This window comes from Lachancea lanzarotensis, scaffold LALA0S05 (genome assembly GCF_000938715.1).
Source record: "Lachancea lanzarotensis genome assembly LALA0, scaffold LALA0S05, whole genome shotgun sequence".
Taxonomy (NCBI): domain Eukaryota; kingdom Fungi; phylum Ascomycota; class Saccharomycetes; order Saccharomycetales; family Saccharomycetaceae; genus Lachancea; species Lachancea lanzarotensis.
In genome coordinates this window covers 208,355-221,522 of record NW_019212883.1, presented here as the reverse complement: position 1 = coordinate 221,522, position 13,168 = coordinate 208,355, and the positions used below count along the sequence as shown (strand labels likewise).

General features: G+C 44.4%; 7 protein-coding genes across 7 annotated transcripts; 5 read left to right on the top strand and 2 right to left on the bottom strand.

Annotated features, from left to right (window-relative positions):
• Positions 1-86: 86 nt before the first annotated feature.
• On the top strand, positions 87-416 carry COA6 (LALA0S05e02740g1_1; the record flags this gene model as incomplete). Its single annotated transcript, XM_022772190.1, has 1 exon — positions 87-416. One exon carries the CDS (start codon positions 87-89, stop codon positions 414-416), a length of 330 nt encoding a protein of 109 aa, XP_022628538.1.
• A 951-nt stretch (positions 417-1,367) lies between these two features.
• On the top strand, positions 1,368-2,354 carry HSP30 (LALA0S05e02718g1_1; the record flags this gene model as incomplete). Its single annotated transcript, XM_022772189.1, has 1 exon — positions 1,368-2,354. One exon carries the CDS (start codon positions 1,368-1,370, stop codon positions 2,352-2,354), a length of 987 nt encoding a protein of 328 aa, XP_022628537.1.
• A 1,146-nt stretch (positions 2,355-3,500) lies between these two features.
• LALA0_S05e02696g (LALA0S05e02696g1_1) lies at positions 3,501-4,544 on the bottom strand (the record flags this gene model as incomplete). The annotated part of the gene is made up of 1 exon (XM_022772187.1): positions 3,501-4,544. One exon carries the CDS (start codon positions 4,542-4,544, stop codon positions 3,501-3,503), a length of 1,044 nt encoding a protein of 347 aa, XP_022628536.1.
• Positions 4,545-6,668: 2,124 nt separating this feature from the next.
• Positions 6,669-7,982, top strand: LALA0_S05e02674g (LALA0S05e02674g1_1; the record flags this gene model as incomplete). The annotated part of the gene is made up of 1 exon (XM_022772186.1): positions 6,669-7,982. The coding sequence occupies one exon, from the start codon at positions 6,669-6,671 to the stop codon at positions 7,980-7,982; it is 1,314 nt and encodes a 437-aa protein (XP_022628535.1).
• A 327-nt stretch (positions 7,983-8,309) lies between these two features.
• Positions 8,310-9,317, bottom strand: SFG1 (LALA0S05e02652g1_1; the record flags this gene model as incomplete). The annotated part of the gene is made up of 1 exon (XM_022772185.1): positions 8,310-9,317. The coding sequence occupies one exon, from the start codon at positions 9,315-9,317 to the stop codon at positions 8,310-8,312; it is 1,008 nt and encodes a 335-aa protein (XP_022628534.1).
• A 1,249-nt stretch (positions 9,318-10,566) lies between these two features.
• On the top strand, positions 10,567-11,421 carry SPS4 (LALA0S05e02630g1_1; the record flags this gene model as incomplete). Its single annotated transcript, XM_022772184.1, has 1 exon — positions 10,567-11,421. The coding sequence occupies one exon, from the start codon at positions 10,567-10,569 to the stop codon at positions 11,419-11,421; it is 855 nt and encodes a 284-aa protein (XP_022628533.1).
• Positions 11,422-12,573: 1,152 nt separating this feature from the next.
• On the top strand, positions 12,574-13,107 carry RPL20B (LALA0S05e02608g1_1; the record flags this gene model as incomplete). The annotated part of the gene is made up of 1 exon (XM_022772183.1): positions 12,574-13,107. The coding sequence occupies one exon, from the start codon at positions 12,574-12,576 to the stop codon at positions 13,105-13,107; it is 534 nt and encodes a 177-aa protein (XP_022628532.1).
• Positions 13,108-13,168: the final 61 nt, after the last annotated feature.

The window sequence follows — 13,168 nt, the reverse complement described above, 5'->3', positions numbered from 1 at the left end:
ATCCACTTAAGTAATTTGGTCTGTATTTTCAACATATCTACCTTCCAGCTACGTTAGCTTCCAAAGGCAGCCACGCTTGATGAATCATGGGCTGGTTTAGCAAGACGAAACCTATGGACGATCAGTCTAAGGCACCTACGCGATCTTCCAGAAAGCAATGCTGGGAAGCCCGTGACGGCTACTTTAGCTGCTTAGATAACATATCGGTTGTGAACGCTCTGGACCCTAAACACCACGAAGCGATCAAAAAGAGTTGCCAGGGTGAAGAAAACAAGTTCGAACAAGACTGTGCAACCAGCTGGATCAAGTATTTCAAGGAAAAGCGGGTCGTTGATTACAAGAGAGAAAAATTCATGCGGGAAATGGAAAGCAAGAACGCTCAACAAATCGATCTTTCTGGCATGGTAAAAAGGTGAAGAATAAGAAACACTGACGTTACAAGGAGCTCAGACTCACGTTGTTAAAAGCCGGAGACGAAATCCGCCTCGCGTACACAGACCTGCATTTATATTTATATTCAGTTCATTCAAATAGATCGATTCATACATAATATGGATAGCGAGAGAGAGAGGAAATGAGGGTTTATCAGCGTCACGTGGTTACTTTTGTTTATATACCAGCACCTTCCACAAGGTAACTGTTGTGATTGTATCTTCTGGCCCCGGCAGGTATGAAACTGATCAAAAGCTCATAACAACAATGATTGGTGTAACTAGACTCTACCTTGACCAAGTTTCACTCAACAGGAAGAGCACAAGAGAAATATATGATTCGTTCATAGTGATATAATTTTATTAGTCGTTTTTGTATGCATTTGATCTCGTATCGCGGGTAGAACGAGTATCTCTGACTTTTACCGAATCTCTTGTAGAGCATTTCAAGCTTTATAGCAAGCGCCATTCTCTTTCCTTAACTACTTGCTACAACTCCCACGTGTAACGATTGTTGAGTTGTGTTTTATCACTATATACGTTAATAACATACCACAAAGCCTCGGTCTAGCACCAGCTTCCGCGGCTATCGTTTTTGTGTTGATGTTTGGAAGAAAAAAAGGGTATTTCCGCTCATCAAAGGCGGAGTATCGGCGCTTATCGGACGAAAGAAGCGTTAAAGGGGGCTTGTTTGTTTACTTTTCAAGAAACGGACACAAAAGACAGCAACTTAAAAAATCAAGTATAAAAGGAGAGCGTTTTCTCCTCAGTTTACGATCAATCCTGTACTTCAATTGACTCCTTTTCTCGTTTCAAAAAGTTCTTCTTTTCAAGCTACAGTCGCGGTTCCTCCATCAAGTTTACGTAACTTAAGTAGCTGTTTATATAACATCCTCTATACCTTTCTAGATCGAACCCTCTCTGCTGAACTACCAAATGTTACAATTGGAGTTGTTGAAAAGAGCCGGAAACGAAGCCATCGACGTGAATCCCGCCTTTGGCGTGGACATCAAACTAACGGAGAACGGATCGGACTGGCTATGGGCGGTATTTTCCGTTTTTGCCCTCAGTGCCGTGATCTATGCTGCCTTGTTCGTGTATTACGAACAGAGAGGCGTCAACTTGCACCGTTTTGCAATTGCCGCCCCGCTCAGTATCTCGTTGGTTTTGGCTTTTTCGTACTTCACCATGGCTTCCAACCTGGGCTGGACTGGTATTCAAGCAGAGTTCAACCATCAAAAGACCGCTGACCAGGCTGTGACTCCAGGTATCAGACAGATCTTCTACGCCAAATACGTTGCTTGGTTTTTGACGTGGCCCATTTTGTTGTACCTCACGGAGCTTACCGGCGTGGTGACTATTGGGTTCGAAGCTTTGGCTGAGCGTTCTTCATTCTTCGAATTGATCCACGGCCTAATACTGCAGATCACCGGCAGTTGGTTTTTCATCGTTGGTCTCTTGGTTGGATCTTTGATAACCTCCAGCTACAAATGGGGATACTGGACGCTAGCTGTGTTTGCTCAATTTTTGGTCACTTTCGTCGTGTTCAGACACCAACTACGCGACTTAGTTGCCACGGGCATCAAATTGGCGATTTTGATTCTCACTTATTTCTGCATCTGGCTCTACTTTGTTGCATGGGGTCTCAGTGATGGTGGTAACGTTATCACTGTAGACTCTGGGCACGTTTTCTTCGGGATCCTTGATCTTTTGGTGTTCCTTGTGGTTCCAGCTCTATTGTTGGCCACTGCCGTCTCTTTGGGCGCGGTGCCTTCATTTGCGATCAGACGCTCTGGACACCATGACCTGGAAAAACAGGTTGAGCCAGTAAGACTTGGAAACGCTACCGCTGCTAACCACAATGATACCACCCAGGTTGTTGCCGTTGACGACACAGCAGCACACGATACTGTGGTTGCTTGAAAGATTTGACTTGACAGTTTTCCTTCAATCTTCCCGACCGCTTAAAAATACCTTTCATATTGGAAGGCACTAAATTGGCATGAAGTCCTGATGGGAGTCCACGGTCATTTTTCTTTTTCATGATAAATCGATATTCGCTTTATCCTATGAGAAACATCAACGAGTGTGGGCGGCTAATACCCTTTTTTTTTTTCTGTTCCTTATCCTATTGTGATGTTATTCTTTTTCTTTCAGTTTCTACGTGGGTCAATCAGACGTTTGATTGATTGATCACAGCTCAATGAGCACCTCAACAACGTCGGTCCGTTCTACCTTTTCTGAATGTTTAATATTTAATTTAATACCCATTTTATTTCGCTAATTGGACGGGAGGAGGAGGAGCTTGAGACTCGTACACACCAGAGTTGGCAATTGAGAACTATAGTATGAGGTGAGTGCGAAGTATTAAAGAATTGAGGTTGAGGTAGACTTGTTTTGGAAGCAACTAACCCATAAAGATTAAAGAGCATTTTCGGAAAACTATTTGATGAAGAACTGTTACTATGTTGACCTTCTAAGAGCAGCAGTATGCTAATGTGCTTCACGCATTTAGAGCCAGGATCTAAAAGTTGGATGACATTGGTTCATCTGGAAAAGATCAAGATTTCGAAATTTCACAATACTTTGAATAAACAGAATTCCGTAGTTCTTGGGCAATGATCGTGCCTGACCATTGCAAGATAAGTAAATAGATGTGTTTTACAAGAATCCCTTAAGTCCACAACACCAGACTTGTTATTTCAAGATGTTTGCCGGTTCATTGATTTTATGCTTTGAAGACATGATGTCACATTAAGACAATTGTTTAACAAACTCAGGCCAAAAGAGGTAAACCTGTGAACTGCAGATGATCTACCGATAAACATGACTCAATAAGATGGTCATTGCATTGACTACCTTAGAATTAGGTGAAAGTGCAGTTTTGGCCTAAATTGTATACTAATTTTGTATAGCCCTTGCCTGTGCTGGAAAAGTATGGGCAACTTCTCAACAACGACAGATCCTCTACGATGACTATCAAACAATCAAAATAACTCAATTTAAACCTATAAAACCTTACGTAGTGTTACAATTCGATGCACATTTTTGTGCTATAGCTGGAAAACATTAAATAGTCATAGTGCTGATGACAGTACGTTGGCCTCTTTTGTTATGAGCGTGGTGTGGAACGTCACGCTTTGTGTTGCCGGAAGAAGTCTCGAAAACCTCAATGTTGGCCTTGGCACCATTACGAGCGGTAACGACACAGAATTGAGCACCGCCAGCACCGCCAGCACCGCCAGATCCCTGGCCCCCAATCTGATTGACGTCCTGTTGAGAAGGATCAATCGAGCATGGCAGACCTACACATTGAGATTCGTCATCGCAAGTGATTTTTACCCCAAATGATGGTCTGGTGTTTTTGAATGGACAAGAATCCTCCAAATAGATTGGATTCCAACCGATCTTCACATATGTGTTTTGAGAATCGTCCATGTTGGCACCCGCCACGTATGGCGACCAGTTTCCTCTTGGGTTCGATAACGAACCCCATTTGCAGCCGTCGGCCACACTTGTTCCTGGTGGGTTGATGTAGTAATGAGCTGCAGTCTGGGCCCAGTATTCGGTACCCGGCACGGCCAAACTTTCCTCAGACCCGCTGTTGACCAAAGTTGGGATCAACATTTCTTCGTTACCTGGAAGGACGGTTTGACAGAAAGGAACGTCCGATCCAGCGTTGTTTTTGGCCGTCACGGTTCCCTTCCCATCGTAACAGTAGTCATTTTGCGAGATTGGCTTTTGCAAATTTCCGTTTTCATCACAGTACAATCCACCGTATTGAGAGCCTGGGTAAGAGTAGCTTGTGACTTGGGGGTCCCACTGACCTGCCAACTGGCCTGGACTACAAGCATATGGACACCAGCTTCCATAACTACACGATTGGTCCCAGCTCATCGCCCATCCAGCATTTTTGCTGTCTGACTGAACCGCTACCATGCCGTCGTAGTTGGGGAACGAACAGGTTCCATCACGGCGGAAAAGATGAGATACCTCCTTACCCTGCACCTCTTTGCCCATCCGTTTGGCATGTTCGTGGTTGTGCAGGTTGTTGTACGAGTCGGCGGCGATTGCCCCGCCAGCTAGCAGAGAAATCAGAGTGCAGTGCAGCATGTTTTTATGAGTTTTCTTCAAAATGCTTCCTTTGCTTGATACAATACTTATGAGCTATGCTGCCATCCAACGCCGGATCGCTTCCCACCACCTATCGACGCAAATACTCGTCTGTTTTTATATGCCAGCAGTTGTCGACCCGACTACGTGCAAGAAATTCGCATTACTTCCACCAATACTACTACAGCTAACTCTGGCCATTAACGACCATCACTGAGAATGAGAGTTGTAACAGTCACTGACTGCCTCGTCCATTTCTGGTGCAAACCTTTTCAGGATTTTTCACTGATCTGATGTAACTTGAAAGGCACTACAAGTTGATGGATTACAGTTGATCTAAAATCCGTCAGAACCATAGGCAGGTGTCCTATTGCCCTGCATGATTAATCAAATACCCGCTTTAGGTTCTGCCACTGCTTCCTCTAGTGTCATCGCTGAATGGTGCCTACGACTTCTACATGAACACCACGTCAACGATCCGTGTTCTCTACTCGAACATCTAGTCGTCGGTGTGAGTTTTCATAATGGTGAAAACAATGGCTTAGTTTTCTTCAGGTTTCTTTTTTCATGCCGACTAGATGATTGACTAGAGAAAAGTGAAAACTGCTGTAGTTGGCATCGTCTTGCAACGGTTGAGGCCTTGGTTTGGGTATTGCCTATTCGAGAGGCGTTTCCTGTGGTTTCTGCAAAACAAGTGCCGTGTCAGCGAATCGGGAAAGAACGCAACAGGGTGTGTTCCAGAAGCTTTGCACAGAGCTTAGATGCAGCTAATGCGTGAAAAAAAAAGAGTGGGCCTACAGACGATGGTGGCTTTTGGATAACCCATTCCTTCAGATGGCGGAAGAGGGACATTCCTAGCGGGTTCAGAGTGATGCCAAAAAGAAAGGCAGAAAGCGGATCAAGTTTCGCGCGTTTTTTGGAACTTGGAGGAGGCACACTTTTGGCAATGGGTGTTTTGGTGAAGAAAGTGTTGCAATTAATTTGATGTCAGAATAGTACATAGTGATATGGGATACCAGGAGGTGGGTAGGTCAGGATTTACACAGCGGCCCCCCGCGCACAGCTCTACCATTCTTTTGCAATGGCTGACAAGGAAATGCAGACAGATTTGGGACGAAATGTCAGGAAAATCGGTTTGGGTAATTTCCTTGAACAGCTCCAGTCACACAGCCCGTTAACGAACTGCAGGCACATTGCAAAGCTTTGCATCAAAACTGTGCACTGGATGGTGTGCTCTGAACGTCATCGTCAGGGCAAAGCGGAGTTACCATGACAGAGTGGATTTTTGATTTGGTGCCTTTTTTTACCTCCGCATAATGAAATCGGGGTTGACAATCGAGGTGGGGAAACCATCTTGGACTGCTACGTGGAACGGATGGCTTAAGAGTGCTGAAAGGAGCGCTGAATGATGGAATAGAGAATATCGACTGAGACAGGAGTCACGTGGTTTTTGAGAAGGAAAGGATCAAAGAGATCGAATGCGAAAGAACATAGCGCGAGTTGCCACAGAAGTTTATCCAGAAGTGCGAGTTGCCACGAAAGATCATCATCAAGCATTCGCTGATCAGAAACTTCATCATAATTTTTGACCACAGTAGCGTCACTATTAACGAGGTGCACTGTTGAGATCCACGAGTTCCCTACACCAAGGTGATGAATAAACTACCCGCCACTATCGCCATCATCTGAACGAGCCTTGTTACGACTACAGTTCGATAGCTAGCTCTTCTTTCACTAAAATACCAACACCGTCACGTGACATTTCTTGGCATACCACTATTCTTTACAAACGACAAACCCCAGAAGATCGAAAGAAGACCACAAACAAATTCCGCATAAGCATACATCACTAACAATGACTCATTTCTCGTGGCTATCAAATCCCACGTCCAGACTTCCTCAACCAAGCTCGTTTAAATGTTTTGTCGTAAGAAATGCCACTTATCTAGCCGTTTTTGCCAAGCTCAAATTATACGTACAAAGTGACCTCATCGTCCAATAATTGTGCATTAGAGAAAATAATCGTCGAGCTCATCTCACAAATACACCTATAAAGTTCTCCCTCAAGTGAGAGAAAGTAACCAGGTTTCCAACCCTTGAAGCGACCTTCTTAGACAATTTGAAATGCTGTCCTCAAAGGAGTTAAGGATCCTTGCCTTGCTGGTTATTGACACCCTTTTTTTCTTCCTGGAAATCATCGTTGGTTATGGAGTACATTCCTTGGCTTTGATAGCAGACTCCTTCCATATGCTGAACGACATTTTCTCTTTGTTGGTGGCACTATGGGCAGTGGGAGTGGCCAAAAATAAGGGAGTGGACTCCACGTACACATACGGGTGGAAAAGAGCCGAAATTTTGGGTGCTTTGATCAATGCAGTGTTTTTGATTGCATTGTGCGTCTCTATCTTGATCGAAGCTATTCAACGGTTTTTTGAGCCCCAGGAGATAAACAATCCTAAATTGGTGCTCACAGTTGGTTTTGCCGGGCTTTTATCCAACATCGTTGGCCTGTTCTTGTTCCATGAACATGGCCATTCTCACGGTCACGGTCACGGCCATGGTCATGGTCATTCTCACGATTCCATCCAGCATGATTACGAAGCAGGCGATGTTGAAAACGATTTCTCACGCGATGACTCGTCCCATGATCTCAATGATATGCTTCCTTCTACCGTGGTCCATACTTACACCCCAGAAACGTCATCTCTGCTCGGTAATAAAACTAAGAAGGACCACACCCATAGCCATGGAAGCAACGTCAACGACGATCTACACTCCAACAGCAAATCCGCTCCTGTCAAAGCCCAGAAGTCCCTAAACATGCAAGGTGTTTTCTTGCATGTGCTGGGAGATGCGTTGGGAAACGTCGGTGTCATGGCCACAGCTCTTTTCATCTGGAAAACGGACTATTCGTGGAGATTCTACACTGATCCTGCAGTTTCGCTACTAATCACCGTGATCATCTTTTCGTCTGCTCTACCGTTGGCCAACAAAGCCTCTCATATTCTCTTACAAGCTACACCGGCTACGGTGTCATCCGACGACATGCAACGTGAGATTCTCGACGTTGACGGTGTTGTGTCTGTTCACGATTTCCACGTTTGGAACTTGACTGAGTCTCTCTCCATTGGATCCACCCATATCGAAGTCGATGCCAACCCTGAGCGTTTCACAGAGATCGCCAAGACAGTTCGAGGAATTTTCCACCGTCACAACGTTCACTCTGCCACTGTACAACCTGAATTCCGCACAGCAAATGTCAGCGATGACACTCAGAATGCTTCCTCGCGTGTAGCAGGTGGTGAAATAAATCAGACGCCTGCCGCTCCGGACTCCCAAGGTCAAAAAAACGCTTCTTATGGTAGCATCAAGAAAAACAATTGCGCTGTTGATGAGGCTGCAAATTGCAACACTGATAATTGTCTCTCGTCAAATTGATGCCATTTCACACAAAAGTCAAAATTCCGCAAATGCTTCGAGCAAATCATTCTTCCAGCACCAGAAAGTGCTTAATGGAAACTGAATAAACATTTTGAATAGACCCCATTATGAGAGCTAGATTAACTGAAGCTTTTTGAACACGATAATTCAATCGTTTACATTCTATAATCAAAAATTCACAAATACACTGTCATTCAAAAATACTATAATACAAGCAAGGACTGAGCTTCTAGCTCTCCGATGAGTCCTTTTTATAAAAAACAGAAAGTGGGTATTGGTTACAATGCTGTGATTCTACAGCTTATGTTACAATTCTTTTTTTTCTTATGTCTCTTTACCCCATCTCAACCTTCTTTCTTTGTTGAGTTTGATGGCAGCATTTTCCTTGGCGATGCGGTTCGAGGTAGGCGTTCCAATGTCAAATTCGTAGCCGCGAATGATTGCAGCATCATTTTTACGCTGGGACCCGCCCATATGATCATTTTCGGTTACTGATTTGGTCTCAGGTTCGTGTCCGAAAAGCTTAGCGCGATTTTGTAATAGCTGATCTCTCATGTCAACATTAACAGGAATGGTAACTCTTTCCCATTTATTGGAAGGTAGGGGCACTTCCCTGCTACTGGCATTAATTTCGGTAGCGAAAATGGTAGCATTAGTTAGAGAACCGTTGGTCGCGGTAACCAAGTAATTGAGTGAATCTGGACTCGAAGGTCTCTTCAAAATTGATTTGATAGCGTCACTTTTTTGTTGGCTATTCCTGCGTGGTAATGGTTTGGCAATTGTGATCCCGGGGTGTAATCTCTTGAGCCCATTGCTAAAAAGAGGGAGAACGTCAGATTTCTTTGGAGCGCATTGAAGCCTCGTTTCGTCGTGTAAAGTCCCATCATTAAGCAGACGAGAATGCAAAAGAGCAGAAGACAAAAACCCGTCTTTAGCAAAAGGTGGACTACCAACAAGGTCATCAACAACACCATTGCCCGTTGGACTGCTCATGCCACTGGCGCACATGTTACTGTCATCGCTCAAAGTATCGTCATCAGACGTTAGCTCGGGAGAATTCTCTAACACGGTGGCATGCATGTCGCCTAGATTGTTGCAGCGAAATGAACACTTTGAAGGCTTGGATGGAGAGTCAAAGACGGCACTATCCACGTCGTGCTGAGGTGGGAAACGGTATCCGCTTTTCGTGCCAAGTTTCAATGGAGGAACATCTGCGCTCCTGCGTAAAACTTGGGCTTTAGGTGTCAAACGTGGTGGAAACGAAAGAGACTCAATTTGGTTTCTGAACAAATCTTGTTGAGATTTGGTAGGTGTAGCCAGGGAACTGTTCATGTTGGTTGTGTAAACGAATGAATTGAAGTTGGTGATATTGTAATAAGCGATGGCTTTTCTTGTAATGAGCGAATGTGGGTGTCACTGAGGACTTTTGGGGATAAAACGAAAGACTAGAGGTGAGGGTTAAGACCGAAAAATTGGTGTGACTTGATGAAGGTGAAGAATAAGATCCGTGAAGTCTTTCGACCTGAAATGGGTTATCTGTTCAACAGAATTGATTGGTTGTGAGGGTTGAGGTGTGAAGTTGGACTTTTAAAAATTTCGAACTTTCTGCACCCTAAGTGAGATTGGGTTTTCCCTTTCTTTAAATACATTGTCCGCCAAGATGGCGCTAAATGGTTCGCTTTCGTTCCGAACCGGATCAGTGTTTACCTTATTGGTAGAACGGTGACTGTTCAAATTGGCCAACCGTTGAAAATTTCTTTCTGTTCTAACGGATAGCCCGTTGAAATTGTTGTTCTCAGTTCCTATTTCGTGCTGCAGGCACGCCTCGAGCCGGGTTGACGTGCATATTTGTTTACATCACGTCCTAATTAGGCAATAGCTTTTCCCGAAAAGTGCTGTGGTGTCTGGTCGAGCAGTAAGAATGTTCTGCTAAAATGAAGCACTGTTCTCAGCGTCTGAAACAAAGTGACTGGGGTTAGTTGGCGCAGAGCTCCGCCCTGTAGGCGATTTATTTCTTTGTTGCCCAATTGATGTCTTAATCTTGATCTACCGTTGCAAGTGGAATTCGTTTACACATCCAACTCAGGAAATCTGGGCCTGGAGAGTGAAAGAATAGGCTTAGCTTATTCAGTAAATAGGTGCCGATCACCCCATTGGGCATTTCACGGTTCAAAATGATGCGTTTATGCGAGCTTGGTAAATGGCTTAGTCGCTGTTCATGGAATTGTGGAGGGTATTAATGTTTTTACGACTTCGGCATGCAAAAACTTCGACGGATGTCCGGAAAACATGCTGCTACCATACCCCATGTGGCAATAAACCAAGGAGTTGTGCATCTTAGTTTATCACCACAGGTGGACTCTGCCGGTTTAGGTGGAAAGTGATTTTTCACAAGATGTCAAATGGGGAAAAAGTGATCTCTTCAGGTGTCAGCGTCAGTACACACAAACGCAGACAAGAAACTATCGATGTGGGTATAAATAGTTACGAGATACCTTCAGTAAACTTGTGAGTTGACGCTACCTTTTTGTATCTTCAAAATTAGATCAACATCTATCTATCTATCTTTCAATCTATCTCCATGTCGGAAACTGAAGTAGTGGTCAAACACCGCTCCAAGTCTATCCAACATATCAAGTCGTTTCCCCTTGTCAAACAAGCCCATGGGTTCGTTGTAAAACTCCCAGCGACACGGGTTATTGTGGCCAACACAAAACCAGTTTACAAGGTTGTTGTAAACTCAAAGCCCGCTCAGTGGGTTGCCCCTGTCACCAGAGCAGTTGACAACCTAGCAGACAAAGGCTTGGAAACTACCGAAAACCTGGTACCATGCTTAAAGACTAAGACGTATGGTGATCTTTACGAAGATGCGGCGGCACCATTTGTGTGTACAAGAAACACGGTTGTGAAGGTTGCAACTGCAGCTATTGATGCGGCTGACAACTACGTCTATGAGCCTACTCATCAACAGGTCATCAAATTTAGAAAATTCTACAATGCCAAGATCTATGACACGCATGGAAAGCCGTTGCTAAGAAGTTCGCTTGACCCACTCGTTGCACCTTACAACAAGAAACTAGAGGAATTGACAAAACACCGTTACCCAGAGGGCGAAGATGTCCCTACCAGCGGATACAGCAGCGAAATATCGCGTACTTTGGCTTTGACTCATAATCTGTTGCATCGGATGTCACCAGTGGCTCAGACAAGACTGGTTAATTTTGTATTGTTGCCATGCAGATATACACAGCATGTAAACGACGTTTTCAACGAAAACCTGGACAAGCAGGAGAGTTTGAGCGTGACCAACTCTTGGACTGCATCCATCGGTGCCATCTCAGTCTTGCACAAGGAAAGTATTGAATACGTGAAAAGGGTTAGAGGGAAAGCTCATAAAACCATTCACGAAAGTGAAGTCACAGTGGCAGCTGTCTGACAACTGAAAATAACCGAAAAATGGGGTGGGTTTTGACAGGATAAAAATCCCGAACCCGAGTCTAATTAAGCGCTTCTATTTTCCGTGCCTTTCCGGAAATGATGAACGATTAGCACGCATCGAACTGGATCGTCGGTGCTACTTTAAACATATGCACAAAAAACTATATATATATAATGACATATTCGTCTGGAGACAGTGTTTGGCGGAGTTAAGCTGACGTTACTGTGACAGCAAACGAAACTTGTGTCGGTAACAGAGTACTTGATTAAGAACTGACGAGAAGGGTCACCTTAAAGAACAAATTCGATTGTTAAAGCCAATGGATCAATTGAAGCCATCTCCAAGTAGATGAGCGGAGCTGCCTCTAATATCAAATTATACATCTCTTGTGACTTCTCCCACCCGTACACCACAGGTAGTCATTTCATTTTGTATAAAATGAAAAATGAAAAATCTGAAAAATATAACTGGAAACATTTTTGCGTGGGTCTAAATGTTGCGTGGACTTCGTTATCCCGTTTTGTATCATAGTAAAGGCCGCCTCACCTTGCCCAGCCCAAACTCTAGCGAGCTAGCCCCTCTGTCTCTGCCTAGCCTAGAGCCCAGACCGGGATGCACCTCAGCATAACGCAGCGGAGACCTCCCAGTAAATTCCTTTCGAGTCTAGCCAGAGCCCTGCCTAGTTTCTGTCTAGACCGGTTGGAATCACCTCGGTACGCGGACACTACCAGAACTTTTAGAAAAGTGATATTTCATTGACCTTCAGGTAAACCGCTGTTCGTCGAAGTGCTAAGGCTAAGGAATCAACCGTGAATCAAAGAGTATGTGGATGAATGAACAAACAAGTGGAACGAGAGATGAATGATGCGAGTGCGGAAAGAATAAATTGAATGCGCCTACCGTGGTCTTTATGCGGTCAAAACTGGGATGTTGCACCAATATGAAAAGTGCGGAACGATTAGGTGACTTAAAAAAGAACGAAACAGGAAGCTTTGCATCTTGCAGGATTGAACAGTTGCAAGCTTTTTAGCCGAGCTGCCATTTCAGGGAGGCCATTCAACATTTTACCAGCTAGGTGTATCGGCCCTCAGTTGGACTAGAAACACGCTCTCATTTGTCATTTCATTTACCAAATTCGTTTATACTAACATGAATTACTGTGCAGTGGCTCGTTTGAATGAATACCAGGTCATTGGCCGTAACTTGCCAACTGAATCCGTTCCTGAACCAAAGTTGTTCAGAATGAGAATTTTCGCTCCAAACGTGGTTGTTGCCAAGTCTCGTTACTGGTACTTTTTGCAGAGACTCCACAAGGTCAAGAAGGCCTCTGGTGAGATTGTCTCTGTCAACTCCATCCACGAGTCCCACCCAACCACCGTCAAGAACTTTGCCGTGTGGGTTAGATACGACTCCAGATCAGGTACTCACAACATGTACAAGGAAATCAGAGACGTTTCCAGAGTTGCCGCTATCCAATCCTTGTACCAGGACATGGCTGCCAGACACAGAGCCAGATTTAGATCGATCCACATCTTGAAGATCGCCGAGATCGAGAAGACCGCTGACGTCAAGAGACAATACGTCAAGCAGTTCTTGACCAAGGACTTGAAATTCCCATTGCCACACAGAGTTGAGAAGTCTACCAAGACTTTCGCTTACAAGAGACCTTCCACCTTTTACTAAGCGTACTTCAAACCCTGAAAAAGAGTGGTTCGGCATAACAATTTAAAGGGCCCCTCCGAGG